Here is a 15,939-nt window from a genome sequence, read left to right on the forward strand (position 1 = left end):
AATGTTTACAGAAATATTTTACACAATTACAAATGGAGAATAAACGAGGTATAATTTATTAGAATAAATTTACTTATTTTTCAGGTTGTGCTACATTAAAATACATACATATATACATACTTAAAACCTAACTGGGGTATATTCGTTATGAAATACAAGTGAGAATAATTGAGACCTCATATGATATCCTCAGGAAGGAGGCAGAGTGGACTGGAAAATTAATTTGCAGTTGAGAAATTGGGCTATCAACTAATGGGGTGCTTAGAAATACCACAGAAACATTCAAAAATCCTGCAATCCGGCTTCATCTGTGCACCTTATTTGAGCATAATTTACAGAGAGTAATTTTCAACCCCCTTGGTTTCCCTATTTGTAAATTAGACCTGATAATTACTTATTACTTGTGTGGGTTTTATGAAGATTATTTGATTACCCTTCTCTTTCTGGTACATAGCTTTCAAAATGTTAAGTAATATATAAATCTGAATAATCTTTCCATTAAAATCTTAGAAAAGTAAAATGTGCACAAAGTTCTTGTACCCCATGGAAGCTTCTGCAAATTTTTGTGAGAAAAGAGAGTAAAACAGTTTCATAGCAGAGAGGATAAAACCTTTAGAATACAGGCTTTAATTATAGGAGGGATAGAAATCAGGTCCTCTAAGGTATCATTGAAAGGTGCCGGGCCTTGGGGGCAGCTGTTGAATTCATTCTTTCGTATATGGTTTGAACCCCAAAGTTGTAGGTACTCAGTGAAGAGGAGCAGAAAGCATTATTGCAGTCTAGATAGTGATTATGGAAGGGTTATTTGCAGTCCTGTATGCTGCCTGTGTGGTTGGTGTGAATTCACTTCCATTCAGCCTCCAGTGATTTCTACTAGAAAGGCTGAATCTCACATTAGGGAGAGGTGATGAGGTTGAGGTTTATTAAACAGTGTTTGAAGCAGTATTTGAACATGAACATAATTATTTTTCATTAGTTCACAGAATTAAGTTTATTCTATACCATTTTGTTTTGTTTTGTTTCTTGTATTTCACTTACCATGAGAAATAATTTTCCACTGAAAATAATAATGAAATAAGACAGTGCTTAAAAAGGCACAGAAGATCCATATCAAGAACACAGTACACAACTAGGGGAGCAAAATGCTTATAATATGTAGATGTGTTTATTCAGTTTTGGCCTTGGGAACAAGTATCATGAAACAGGATTACAAATCTTACACATAGACATATTTGGGTTGCTAATTATAGATAGATGTAAAACATAAATTCTTTTCAAAACTTTTCAACGGTAAAACTCAAAATGTAATAACTGGGTTAACCCAGCTTAACTGGGTTTTTTTAGCCTTGAACATTGATTTTTCTGGTATAGCTGTGCTAACACCAAATTAACAGATAGCAAAGTAAAACATATTAATGGCATGATTTATGGTGAAATAAGATGAATACAGTTCTGCATGCAAATAGATATGGACCTAATGCAGTGAGGAATTAGAAGGCAGTAACAGGAAGGAAATGAAGAGTTTATTGTTTTTATAGCTCTAATATCCATTAAAAGTTAGTAACACAGCAGGTGACAGTTTGGGTAAGTGTAAAGTGAATGTTTTGAAATAAATAGCAGTTGGGTGACCTGGGATGTCAGGGCTCTAGACAAGGGTGTGTGTTTGTCAATATATCCTACATGTTTTACAGACTCCTCAGGGAACAGGGGAAGATACAATTTCACCTTTTCTGTGCCAAAACATTTTAATTATATCTTCTTCCAAGTACAGCGGTTCAGTAACCAAGGAGCTGACATTGATGCATGTGTTGATAAAGCTACAAACATTCAAAATGAGATTAACAAAGATTTTGAGGAAAGGGTGACAGCTAATTTTGCACAGTATTCTGCATCTAATTCAGGTCAGTGTAATGACAGAATATTTTATAACTGTTGTGTCATCCAGAGAGACTTTTATGATGCTTTGTGTTTTTGAGTATTTGTGTATATGAAAGTATAGTTCTTAATACATCATTCAAACAGGTTATAACTTTTTTATTGAACATCTATTGCTTGTAGCCATAAACAGGAATAAACTTTAGTATGTAGAAGCAATTTTATATATCCGTCAGTATTCATCACAGTGATAGGTTCTTTTTGTCTAATTCACCTTGAAAGTATTGACTTCAGCTGTGAAATGGGACCAAAACTACCGTATCCATTTTGCAGCGTGGCTTAATATCTGCAAAAAGATCAGATGGAGAAAGTTATATTAAATGCATTTAAATAATCAAGCTGTAGTTTCTTTATATTGTGTGAGACCTTTTGAGAACATCTCAATGTATTTCTGCTCTATTCTCCTCCTTATTTGAAGGCAACTGACATTCGTCTTTCACTTTTCTTTATGTTTGTGAAATTTCCTTCTTCTCTCTCGCTCTTTTTTTTTTTTTTATCCACTCCTCCATCTGCTTTCACTTTTGTTTGCTTGGGCCGTCTCTCATCCCAACTTGGTAATGAGGAATGCGGTGTGACCCTGACCTCTATCAGCCCATGCATGACCTTCTGACTCCCCCACGTCACCTTTGACCTTCTCTTTGACAGCTTGATTAATTACCCTGTGTTATGATTTATGAGTGAGTGCTATGTAAAAATAATAGACAACAGGTGGTCCTCTAAAAACTTTTTGTGGCATGTTTTCTTTTCCTGCCTAACTTGATGAGCTATTTTAAGTCGGGAACTTGCTGGGACAATGTGTGTTTGGCAGTAACGCAGCATTTTTACACACTCGGACACCGCACTGGAATTCGGAGAGCTCAGAGCTGAGGTGTAAAATATTGGGATGAAAATATTACAGAGTATTAGCAGGGTGCAATTGCCAAAATGTACATTGGGTGGAAACAGAAAACAGAGTCAACTGACATTTCAGACGTTTCAGTCTCAGGTCACGTCTTGAGAAAATTGCTCAAAATGGAGGGGGCATTTTTCAAGCTGAGCTGCATCTCCAACAGCTATGTTTACTTTAACGCTTCACTAGTGACTTCTGATTGGTTGTCATGACCTCATCCCACTGTTGCACCTAGGATGTCGCAACAGTGACATATATGTACCCTTCTCGCGAAAAAGATGGGAAATAAACAGAACGTACATCTTTCAAAAAGATGAATGGACATGGCTGTGCCCATTTTAACCATGGGCAGGTTTAAGATCTAAACACTTCAAGTTACATTTCCCTTGGGGAAAAACTCTGATCGTGTTGCAAACAATCTAAATAGAAATCTGAACTTGAAAAATCAGGGTGATAAGGCTTAGGAAAATAATCTCTTTCAGACAATTGCTTGCAGTCCAAAAAGATAGTTACATAGGTCAAAAGATTCCACTCCAGCCCCTGGCCTCCCTGGTCACATATGGTGTCCCATCTCGTGGATTAATATGCAGAGCTGAATGCTTCCAACACATTATTCATTTGGCCATGCAGAAGAGATTTCCCAAGATTGGGAATTTACCTCAAATAGTTCAGCGTTGTTTTTTTGTTGTTGTTGTTGTTTTGGGGGGGGGATTAACCTTACTCTTAGTGTCTGAGGCAAGAATTTTGATATTCCTTCAGTTTCAAACATCTTGCTCAAGCTTCCAGTAAGAGACAAACGCGCTATTCCATTTGGGACTTGCATGTTACCGTGAATAAGGCTCTTCTGCATTTTTCTGACTTTGTAGTAGAGGTATTGTGTCTCAGATTTGTGATTCTTTCCAACATTTGACTTTTTCAGCTTGATTCCTTTTAGTCATCATTTGCTGGCTAAATCATAAAACAAGTATTATTTATATTTGTAACTATTTATGAACCTGACAGTAGAGTTTGCACACAGTCTTCTACCTTGGGAAGCAGCTACTTGGAGAAAGCTAGTAGACAGTATAGATTACATTTTCCTTTTAGCTCACCTTGAAGAATTAGAATTCAAGAAAATATTTGTTAATAGAGTATTTTAGTTTGAAAGAGAAACCATAATTGTATCCAGCGAACTAGTTGATTAGAGGATGAAACTTAGGTTTATCAGTGTCTGTGCTGGTTATTAGATCTCATCCAGATGTGCTAATGGGTGATGTAGACAAACTTTGACTTCTGGATAACATCTGCATTCTCTCAGATATGCGGTAGAACACTGGTCTTGGCTTGTATCACTCAGTTGAAGATCTGTGGAGGTTCCCCCTCCACCCTCCCAAATTTTAGCTCTGTGCTATAAAATGACTTTGCACTTTACACAGTGGTTTCTCCTTCTGTACGCAATCCGCTATTACTTACGTTGAATGCATATCTAATGTTTTACAAATGATGACAAGCTTTAAAAAATTTCCTGGATAGCCTTATTTAGTTACAGGAGGGTTCACTATGTTCAACATTTTAATAATGCTGTAAGCTCATGATAACTGAAATTGAGATTTTTAGTGACATTGTGAGGTACGCACTTACAAACAGGGCTTTCATTAAAAAAGGTATTTTTTAATGAATGTGTGTTTTGCCTTTGCTAAAAAGTAATGTCAAAGATCACATAGATCACTAGATAATAGATCACTGTTGTTTTGCCCTTTATTAATGTTTGGTAAAGAACTTTTTTAAAAAAATGTTAGTAGCTTTATATGTTCGATTTTGCATTGACTTGGTTTCTGTTCAACCCCACTGAGTCAGTGGAGAGTCACACTTTTTTTTTTTTTAATTTTTTTGGTTGCACCAAAGTTTAATGGTGCAGCTATGCTCATATGATATGCATTTTCTAAAAATGAATTGTTTACATAGATGTTATTTAGGGCTGAGTATTACTTTTTAATAGAAAATATTTGTTTGGTTAAGGCACTACAAGAGAGGTTATAATCTGGTGCAGTTTTACCAGTCATTTAGTTTTTCCATGTTGTTTTATATGTGTTACTATCAAATCTTCTTTCTGGTGCCATTGTTTACATTTTGCAATTTAGGATGTAGTAATTATTGAAGATGGACATGGTAAAGGGAAATATACTGCATTGTGTAAACAAAACAATATGAAAATAGATTATTTTCTTAAGAGAAAATCTTGAGAATTGCCAGGTGATCTTTTTCCTCAATTTCGGGAAAAATTGTCTCAGTTATTACTTAATTATTGTAATTGTGCTGGCAGGAGGAGCCTGCTATCTTGGAAAAAATAAAAAATAAATTTGTAAAGGGAGACACATTATGCTGCTTAAAATATAATTGATAAAAAACCTTTAATTGATTTATGAAATAGTGAATTTAAAAATGGAATCATATTTCATCTGTTGATGTCTGTGTGAAAAATTGACATTGTGTCCTCATAAAATTGGACAAATGAGTCATGTAATTTTCAGTTATGTAATCAATAACTTAGACAAATTCTATTTCTTTGGTGATTTATGTATCTGTTTTGTGGTGAGCTTAAAGCGAGCACAGAGTTTCAAATTTCTGTAACACTTGTAAACCTATAATAAATACATGAATTTTGCATTTGGCATTGTATAGAAAGCGAAAAGGATCAATACGTGGAACGTCTCTGTTCCAAACAACCAGGTCAGGAGAATGAACACCAAACAAAGCATTCTCTCTTGCGCGCTAAAGCCACCAAAGCGCTTCCTACAAAGAGCTGTGCAACTCGGCCCCGCTCTGCTGTTAGCAAGCTCAAAAATCACGCTTTCATCTGAGGCGCGCAATCTAGTGCTGTTTCTAAATAGATCTGTTCAGTGGTGCTCTCCTCTGTGACAGATACTGAGTTTGGGGGTTTGAATTTTTTAAGTGGAAGCTTTTATATATGTATAGCAGAGGCTTATCACCTACTCACTTATAAGGTATCCAATAATGGCATGGATAAATTCTAAACTATGTTTTCTTTTGTTTTCCGGTCTTCTTTGCTCCCTGCCCCAGCTTATTTATTTATTTATTTATTTCAGCTCAATTCACTCAGTAGGGAGGGCAGGGAAGAAACATGACAGGAGACCACTTACTCATGGCACAGAGTCTAGTAAGGAGGCAATTTTCTCTTTGGCCTATGGTGACCTTTTTTGACTATGTTCCTTACACCAGAGACAGTGTACTGAATGCCTCTATTTCACCCTGTTTAGCAGAGTGCAACAGTGTCCTTTAACTTAGTTTTGGTGGGAGGAGAAGCTATGGCAGAAGTTTGAGAAGGGCGTGAAAAGTTGTGCAGGCACAAGGAAGAGGGGTAGGAACTTCCTTCAAATGTGATTTTAATAACTAGTCAAGTGTGTCCAACTGTAGAAAATCACTAAGTGACAATCTGTCTACCTGACAGTGATCACAATGCGTTACAAGATTTTTGAATAGCTTTACAGATTAGAATAAAGCAAGGCCAAATAAAGTATCTTTTGTTGGTGTAGATTTGGTTTACTCTAGTCAGCTAGGTATGCGGACTACTTTGATCTGGCCTAGCCTAAATGCAAAATCAAGCATCAAATAAAAAGCTAGAATAAAGCTATTTAGTTAGATAATTAATATAGACATTTTCAAAAAGTAAGTCTTTATTTCAAAATTCACTTTTACAAGACAGCTTGGTTTTCGTTGGAACCCATAGTAACTTTAAGGACTCATCTGTTAAATGCATGTGCTTCTCTTTTCTCTCTGCATTTACGATTATAACATTCACAAATAAATGCAGTTGTTATAAGGGTTACCATCATTTGAAAATCATAATAAAATAATTAGCTGATTAATTCAGGGTTTATTTCTCATTCATAAATTCCTGTATTTTTCAATCAGCTCATTTTCAGAGGCACAAAAATGCAGCTGGTATGTTCAAAAGCATCCTGCAGATCACAAATTTTCTCTGTGTTTTTGAATGCAGGACATAATCCCAATGAAGTTTTAGAGCAGATTTAAAGAGGTACTTAAAAGTCATCCACACAGTAAGAGAGTTGACTTGTAAGCAATAGCAGTGAATCAGTTCTGGTATAGATTCATTGTTACTGCCACTATTGGTTTGTGCATGGTATGCTTGTTGTCAGCTAGACAAAAGGTTTTACTACTTTAAATTGTGCTGAATAGTTTTATGTAATATATATATGAAATCACTCCATCCTTTCTATTATAAAGGTCTTTATTGGCTGGGCATAAACCTTTATATCCATCATTCTGTAAAGTTTGTATAATAATATTTTGCTTTTAGTTCTAGTACTTTTTTCTGGAAAAAGTCATATAATGTGCTTATGAATAACAACGATATATTAAATTATATTAAAGGTAAAATAGGCAACTTTTCTGATGCTGAGGGATGTGTATATGCATAAAGGCATGAGCAAACATATATTCACACATCAATATTCCTTTAATGACAAAAATGAAACAAGCAGAATATTCTTAAAATATTCTGAAAATTATATTGTGTGAACTTACTGAAATAAATATACACATTTTTAAGAGCATTAAAGTAAATTCAAAGCATTCTCAAGTATTAAATCTCCCTTTTCATATTCCTTTTTTTTGTCTCTTCTAAAACAGGAAGGCTATGGAGTAATAGTACTGAATCCCAATGAGAACTATATTGAAGTGGAGAAGACAAAAGCCCAAGTACAGCTCTCTTCTGATAGCTCAGATGAACCTGCAGAAAAGAGAGAAAGAAAAGATAAAATCCAGAAGGAAACAAAGAAGCGACGTGATTTCTACGAAAAGTATCGAAACCCACAAAAAGAAAAAGAAACGGTGCAGATGTATATTAGAGTAAGTTCCTTTTAGTTTTGTTTGCCTTTCTTGAATAATGTATATACATGTTTACCACCTCTATTAGTATGGGTTTTTTTTTTTTTTTTTTTAACATAAACACATTACTTTGGATGGCATTCAAGAGTTCATTCAAAGTGCCTGGCTCTTTATTCTATTGATATTTTTTTGTCATTTATTGAAAGTGAAGATTTGGAAGAGTTACAAAACATTCCTTTCTAATTTCAAAGAGGGACTTCAACTAAACCCCAGAGGAACTTGCTGGTGCTATCAAGACAGAGATTGATTTAAGGAAGACTTTGTAAAAATGATTTTATAAACAGAGGTGTACATAAGAAACATTTTCTACTGCAGTTAGGCAACATATTAGCTTCACAACATGTCATGCGTGCACTTAATATGTATTATATTGTTTTATATTGGGAAGGCAGTAGTTATAGCCTAATTGTTTTTAACATATTACCTGCTGAATTAATAATGTATTGTAGAAAACACCGGTGTTCATCTTGTGTGGTAGCAGATTTACCCTATAATGTATTGTTTTCGTATGAGCAGCCATCCATTGTGTTACAGTAAACTTCTGAAGGCAGATAAAGGCAGAGAGTTATTAATATCTTAATAAATATTTAAGCCAGAATAGTTTGAGAATGGTGTAATGAGGAAACCCTGTCCCTTGCTCTTTTCTTACTCAGTGAACCTTTGCACTTTGTAATGCTACCAGCATGGGATCGTTATAACAGTGCTACCCGAGGATTTCTAATTCTGCAGGGAGCACAAACAATATTATTTGCACTTTGACACGTTCTGCTTCATATACATACTATATACATTCTAGACTGAGTCATGCAATTTCCAAAGCCCTTATTAGGAAAGTTAGCATTTTCAGTCAATGGTAAAACATGTCAGAAATGCCACAGTGTAGTTAAAACATTAAAAATGTGTATGCCTTTCTCGTGTGAAATTGATAAAAATCCAGCAAAACAGATGTTAGAATCATTTTAGATTTTAAGGTGTTCCTATTAACTGTAGTTTAAAATAACATTAACTTACAGGAGAAGTACAGCTTTGCTAGCTAGCTAAAGATTTTGTAACCTGGCTGTGAGAATCATTAATAGCATAAGATATTACTGTATCTTTTCAGAAATGTCTCACTACTGAGTATGGGAAACAACAGGGTACACATATATATATATTCAAAGTTATCAACAGGGCACTTCTTTTTTCTAGCTGCTACTTTTTATGAGATAAGCCATTCTGCCACCAGTCAGTCCCTGCCTCTTAAGAGAAAAAAACAGACTCGTTAACAAGGGTGTGTCAGAAGCTAGTGGATATTGTGTATTCCAGAAATGCATGTAGTCAGCATGCTGGTCTAGCGTCCCCTTGTTGAAAGCGAACCCTTTTTAGCAATTCCACCTTCTTGTGTTTCTCTTGCTTGATGGGGCATGAAATTTGGCTTCAGGAGGTTTGACCCCCAAAACATAAAATGCATGACTCCATACTGTTTTCTTTCTTATATGAGTATATGCCTTAAAGATGACTGTTGACATTCCCTTTATTCTATTTTCTGCAAACCAAGGAGACAAATAGAATGAGTTTTACTGAAAGTATATGTGGTGGTCTCCTTTCCTTGACAAATTAACTGAAAGTGGCTTTTCTGATGCAATTGGTGTTGTATTCTGAAAGACTTTTTTGCTTTTTCTTTAGTAGGCTCTAATACAGTGAGTTTTTTGAAACAGAATAAAAAACGCTCCTTTATTGGTACATGGCAGGATAAGTTATCGCAATTCACTTGCCTATCAGTTTCTGAAACAAAACCGTGCTACCTTTAGGGTACCATTTGCTCTGTTGGATGGAATGGTGGCAGGTGGTTGCAAGGGGACCGGTGAATTTAGCATGCTCTGCTCTCTTTTCCTTTTCTGTGGACACAGGTGTGTTAGTTTGCACGTAACAGGCAAAATGGTGCAATGCCATATTTACAATGTACTTTTTGCCTGTCCTGATTGGGCATGTAGGATTATGCATGCTCCTGAAAGCACCCTTTGGTTGCTGCCTGGGACTTGCTTCCAGATTTATCTTAGCCATAGGCTGTTATGAGGTATGGTATGGAAGCTGGCTATGGGTATTCTCAAAGGGCAATTTAGATTTTAATTCTATTTTTTCTGTGGTATAGACTGCCTTTGACTCACTGGGCTCTTGAAGAAATTAAAAAACATACTGTCACTCCAAAGAAATACTAAGGGATGGTATCTACTTTGGTAGTAATATCATTAAAGAATTTTGGAACACTTTGGTAAGCCTTATGTCATCTTTGCCAGGCGGGGCAAACTGCTGCAAAGAGACTAGGTGAAAATTTTGGTTTCCTCACAAGGCTGCGGCAAATACATTCACTGAAGCACAAACAAGCAAAAAGACAAGACATCCACAGCATCTAATGTCAAAGGAAAATTTGTTTGTGTCAAACATACTGGAGAAATTGTTTAAGAGTGTTCATAAGTAGAAATAGATAACCTCAGTTGTGTTCGCTTAGGGTCACTAAGATCTCTTGTGATCTGACGAGGAAGTGCCTTCTGAACAAGCTAAAGTTGTCTGGATGATGGTCTACCTTGTGTAGCTAGACTTTCCAAGATTTGGAGAAATGCAACTCTTCCATTATTCTTTAAGTATTTTCTTTATTTTCATAGAAAATACAAATACCTGGGGTATTCAAGAGTAAGAGCAGAGCCTTAAAATATAAAATCTCAAATTATGCTGTATTTTCAAACAAAATGAATATAAATAAAAATGACTATCAGAGTGTGTAGTGTATTAAGCATAGTGCATAATGCTTGAAAGATCAAAGACTTATTGTTTCATGCTGTAAGTTTCCTTAACTATGAAATAATGTGCTTTCTGGCGTACATTAAAACTTGTTAAAGGGACTGATTTGGTCTGGGCAATAAACATCATGTCAAACATTCTGGCAGGAAAACCTGCTTAATATGTTTTGTAATAAGACAGAATTTTTTGTTCTTGAAAACATCTGCCAACTGAATTCAAGAGTGAAGACAGAAAATGTCATCAATTCAGTAACAGTCTTAAAAATTTGGGTTCTTTTTGAGCAATGCAGACCAAGGAAAAAACTTCTTGGTAATCAACATTGACTACAATACTTTACAGAATGATTAAACAAAAGCATTTTACTTTTATATAACGTGTTAATGAATGCATAATGGATTTTAATATTCTTACTGTTCAGATTTTAACAAGCATATTGTCAGCAGATCATATTTAAAAGCGTCTGTTTTTTAATGTGTTGAATTGAGAATTGAATCAAATATCTAAATATGTATATACGTGCTTTTAAAAAGCATATTTCTATCCCTACTTATAGATATTACCCAACATTTTTTCTTAGACCACCAGAGGCTGCTGCTGTGCATATTAGCTAATGCTTCCCCCAGAAACTTAGTACCCTAGCCAACCTTCATATATTACTGAACTAAAGTCAGAATTTGTTGATCTCTAACCTTTTTCTATGGCAACAGATCATACAGGCTTAAAAGTGACATGATTATTCTCTCCATCCTCCAAGCCATCTCCCACTACCTACAGATTCTCACATTGACAGTGTCTTCTCTATGTTACAAGGCACTTAGAAATGTAAATCAGTATTTGTCCCCTTCTAAATAGCATGCACCACTTAAACAGGTATACTGAATGGATTCTGAAATGTTATTAAAGAAAAAGTATAAATCATTTATAATAATAGTAATTTGTAATAATATCATCATTGCCACAAGAGTTAAAGGATATCAAAGAGGCAAGTATTATAGGAAGAAGTAATATCTTTTATGAGACCAACTGATGGGGTCAAGTTTTCTGGACAAGAGGGATAAGCTTTTGCTAGGCCTGTTCCTGCGAATTTTGTCTTTTTTTTTCCACTAAGATTAGCTGTTTAATAAAGATAATTCTTACTGCAAATTTTATTTTTACTATAGTACAACGTATAACAGTGCTATTTATACTAGTAGCCTATCAATGTAATTAAATTAATTTTGGACATAACTTATTTTTTCATAAATAATTTTTCTCACTTTTCATGAGAGATTAAATAAAAAAGATCATGTGCAACTATTTAATTCATTTTACTAAAAATGAATGTATCAAGATAATTCCTACCAATATTTAGAGAAAAGTGATAACAAGCACGTTTATTAATGCAAGGTTAAATATTTAGTAACTGCTAGTGGGCAGGAAATCCTGGCAAGAGCGTAAGCACAGTTGTGCCATTTCTGCTTATTGTTCCGTAAGAATGCCACAAGACATTGCCTGCCTTAAGGTCACAGCAGAGTGTCCACTTGTGTCTGCTGACCTTTAAATGCAGCAGATTTCATTCTGAAGATTGAGCCTTTTCCTGAACGAAGTAGCTTCAGTTCCAGCTAGCTACCTTGGGGATGGCTGCGTGGTTGTTCTTGGACAGATGCAGGCTCCCTTTACTTGCACTGTGACTTGGCAAGGCGTGAGCCTGCTCTGATCCAAAACCTATACGACTACATTAGTGTGCTGCTGAGCCCAAACTAATTAGCCCTTTACTCCACCAGAAGAGACAAAATGATAAGCGTTAGACAAACAGCTCTCAAGAGATCAAGGGACATGCTCAAGTTCAGAAGTCATCTGGGGCAGAACTGGGAACAAGAACTCAAATATCCAAAGTCTCATTCCAATGTGTATATGATAAGAGCTTTTCTTCCCTATTATAAAGTCTTAATTTCTGTTTTACTTTACCGATACAGCTAAAATAACCTGTGATATTAGTTTGTCCATATTTATATTTCAAAGCTCTTTGCTTCCCTCTGGTTTTGTGAGTTCTCTTTCACTTCTAAGCAACAGCAAAATCATCCTGACAATGGAAAACTTAGGAGAACTGCTTGGAAATTTCTATGGTTTTCATGTTCTTTCCCCCACATCCCATTGGACTTTCAGAGTTAGAACCAAAGAAACAAACAGATTGCAATTTAAGTGCTGGGGCATAAATGTCTAGTGATATTTTAGGTGCCCTAGGGTATTTGGGACATCTGCAATGATCTGGCAGATGTGTTACAGGACCTTCAGGAGACCTGCATCCCTCTGGCCCAGTGGCTGAAAGCCAACTGTAATACTGTAAAGCATCTAAAATGGCACTGGGCACCTACAGTTAGACCCCTGAGTCATTCCAAAAGTGTCAGATAAGTTTTAAACTCCTATAATAATTTCTGTTTAACAGGAAAAAAATAATTACAACATTTCCTTCTATAGACGCTACAATGAACAGACACCTTTATATTAAATAGCCAGAGTACGTAGAGTTTAAAATATAGTACCATTAAATGCCTTATAATTTAACTGTTTAGCTTGTGCAGTTAAATTAGATATTTTAATAAATCCTGAGTTTGTAGAGACTTCTTATAGTATGTTTTACCTTTATATAATGTGTCACAGAATGGTCCTATTTGTTGCCTTTTCCTTAAGCAAGCAAGAAACCAGAAAAGCAGATAATCACCAAAGGCAGATTTTGCATCTCTTCAAGAGCGCCACTAGCTCTTCATTCTGCCATACCCTTTCTTTGTTCCACATTTCACAAGTGTAGTTTAATCAAAGAAAAGGAATAAATTGGGGCCATCTAGCTTTTGTGTCTTTCATTACGTGATGTCAACAAAATGTGTATTGTTAGATCGGGCTCCTAAAAGTGAGGCAAGCTGTATGAGTTTCCAAAAGAAAGAATCAGCTTGCATCTCTCCTCCCACCGTGAGTTCTGTAGTACTCCTGTTGTTCTGAAAAAGAGCTTCTCTTACGGGTCATCCAAGCCATCCTTCCTTTCAGTCAAGATGCAGGCTTAGTAAACCTGGGCAGTTAGGGAGCTGATCGTAAAGCAAACTAGCTCAGCAGAAGGCAGACCTACTTGTTGATGACAAGGGGGAATAAAATTATTCAAACTTATACTCAGATACTGGCTATCTTTGATTGTGGAGCTATAGCAGTTAATAACTGAAAAGACCTAGTAGGTCATGTAGGCCATCCTCCTGCCGGTGCAGATTGGTCTCTGTAAGTATCCTTTATCATCTATCAAATAGAATCAAAGGATAATATACTTTTAACTGATATCCAAAACAAGGATAATAACTTCTAACTTACTGTACACAGTTATTGCATATTTTGATACTAGATTTGGGTGTGTTTGGAAAAATGGCAGAAAAATGTTGGCAGGAGGTCAAGTGGTAACATATACCCTTTTTGCAAAACTGGGAGATTCTTTATATGTTTCTTTTCTTGAGGATCAGTTAGCCAGAAAAAAACTTCATACAGTGAGAGTTCTACATGCCTACATGGGAATTAGTTTCTGTGAGTTAAATTTATTTAGTACCTCTTAGATATGAGTGATGCTGTTGCAAAATAATTTTTTTTAAGGGAATGCCCCCTCCACTCCTTTCTTCTAAAGATATTTATGGCTGTTGAATAGGATATGTGAGCCGTACCCTGATGCGTGGAGGTCGGGAAAACAACATTTGTGGAGACCTAGGAAATGAATGTCAGCAGCCAGGGAACTGGGACACAGGATACAGTACATTCACGTTTTCGCCTGATTTGCTACAGAGAACAAAGTGAAAATTGAGGAAAAATGTGAATAACAAATTCTAGCTTTTGGAGTTTAGATAACTATCTGACTGGTAGTTCCCCTGTAGTCTGCTTGGCTGTCTGCAGCAGTAACCGCGGCCAAATGTGCTGGAAATAGTGGAAGAAATCATGACATGGAGGAATGTGGAATAATCTGCCCTGCAATTAATGGGTAGCTTAAAAGTTGAAAAATGAATTATTATAGCCTTTTTGTTGTTATATTTTAAAATACTTATGAGTGAAGGATTTTACAAAAATCCTTACTTTTTGTGAATGTACTTACCATGTGATGTTATTTAGAATTATTTGCCTCTTCAGAACAAGGTTTATCTTTTTAATCAGTTTGTTGTGATCCCTTTACAGGCAAACAAGTATGCCTCATCATGAGCTTTGAGGTGAACAGAATCATGAATTCAGTTGTTGCTATGCCTTAGTGAACTCCATAGCTGATCAATATGCCATGAGAAATACCTTTTTCCACCTTCAGCTTCCTTTTCACAATGTCGAGACAGAAGTACTTCTTAAGATATTACAGTATCTACAGCCACCACTCATTTAAATTTTGAATAATCTTCCCATTCCTCTTTCTCAGTTGAATCCTTGTTGTCTCCATTTTTTCTCCTTGCTTAAAAGGGGATGCTAAATTGATCAAAAATGCTTTGTGTCTTTTGTGGCTGGTAGTGTCAGAAAGAGGTCCTCTTTCCTGAATTGTTTGGATGTTGGTCAACCATACTGTTCTAGACTTTAAAATTTAACAGTTCTCATTCTCTTTCTCTGTATTTCTGATCAGTACTTGTAAGGCGGAATTAGTCAATACACAATGAGATTTATTTTCTTTATAATCAAATAGTATTTGAATTAATTTAGTGAGTTTTCCCAATAGATGGCACTGCTGGGAATGAAAATACTGAATAAAGTAAGACAGACTGAGTTCCACGTAGAGTTACTGAGAATTATGTGTTTAAGAGTCTGAAGTTTTTCTAGGCTCTAAAGCACCTTTAGAACAGTTTGGGAACTTCTAGTTTCGTACTTTTAGTAAACACATGAAACAAGAAAAATATCACAGCCATACTAAATAGGTTCTTCAGGAAGTAGAGGAGGTCTCTTCATTTGTAGCTTTTTACAGAGATAAACATACTTTTTTAACTGGTAAGCTGTACAAGTAATTATCATTTGGACGTGGGAATTGTGCATTAAGATAAAATGGGCTCCAGTTTCTATTCTGTTGATGTATTGCATCACAGGAATGATTCTTACTTCACTGTCAGAATGTGCTGCAATAACTTGCAGTGTATCTAGACATGTCAATTTTTATAGCAGTTTAGTTCTTTAATAGAATACTGGTTTGGATTGCTAAGCTTCTGCATCCTTGAAAAAAAAAGCAAAAATATTAGTTCTGTTTTTGTGATGTTCCTATTGAATTAGGAGTAAATAGAAGAGTTGTCCTGTCCTAGAAGACTTATTTTACAACTTACATATTTTCTAATATCTCTTAATTTTGGTCAGTCCTTAATAAAATACCTATAACACAGTATGAATCACAAATATTTTTTGCAATTATTTTTGCACTTAGTGGCCTGAAACTAAGGAGGAAATACAGGAGAGACCTTATTAGT

The 15,939-nt window shown here is 35.5% G+C and overlaps 1 protein-coding gene across 5 annotated transcripts in view; it reads left to right on the plus strand.

The window, feature by feature from the left end:
- The window catches only part of ARB2A (ARB2 cotranscriptional regulator A), a 271,256-nt gene that overhangs the window by 115,891 nt on the left and 139,426 nt on the right, over positions 1-15,939 (plus strand). For all 5 annotated transcript variants that reach the window (XR_010886917.1, XM_067315874.1, XM_067315873.1 and 2 more), the window contains one exon: positions 7,475-7,693. Coding sequence is in view for 4 of the 5 variants with exons in the window: in XM_067315874.1 (XP_067171975.1) it covers positions 7,475-7,693 (219 nt within the window). In the remaining variant the exon portion in view is untranslated. The remainder of the gene's footprint in view (positions 1-7,474; positions 7,694-15,939) is intronic.

Source organism: Apteryx mantelli, chromosome Z, assembly GCF_036417845.1.
Source record: "Apteryx mantelli isolate bAptMan1 chromosome Z, bAptMan1.hap1, whole genome shotgun sequence".
NCBI lineage: Eukaryota > Metazoa > Chordata > Aves > Apterygiformes > Apterygidae > Apteryx > Apteryx mantelli.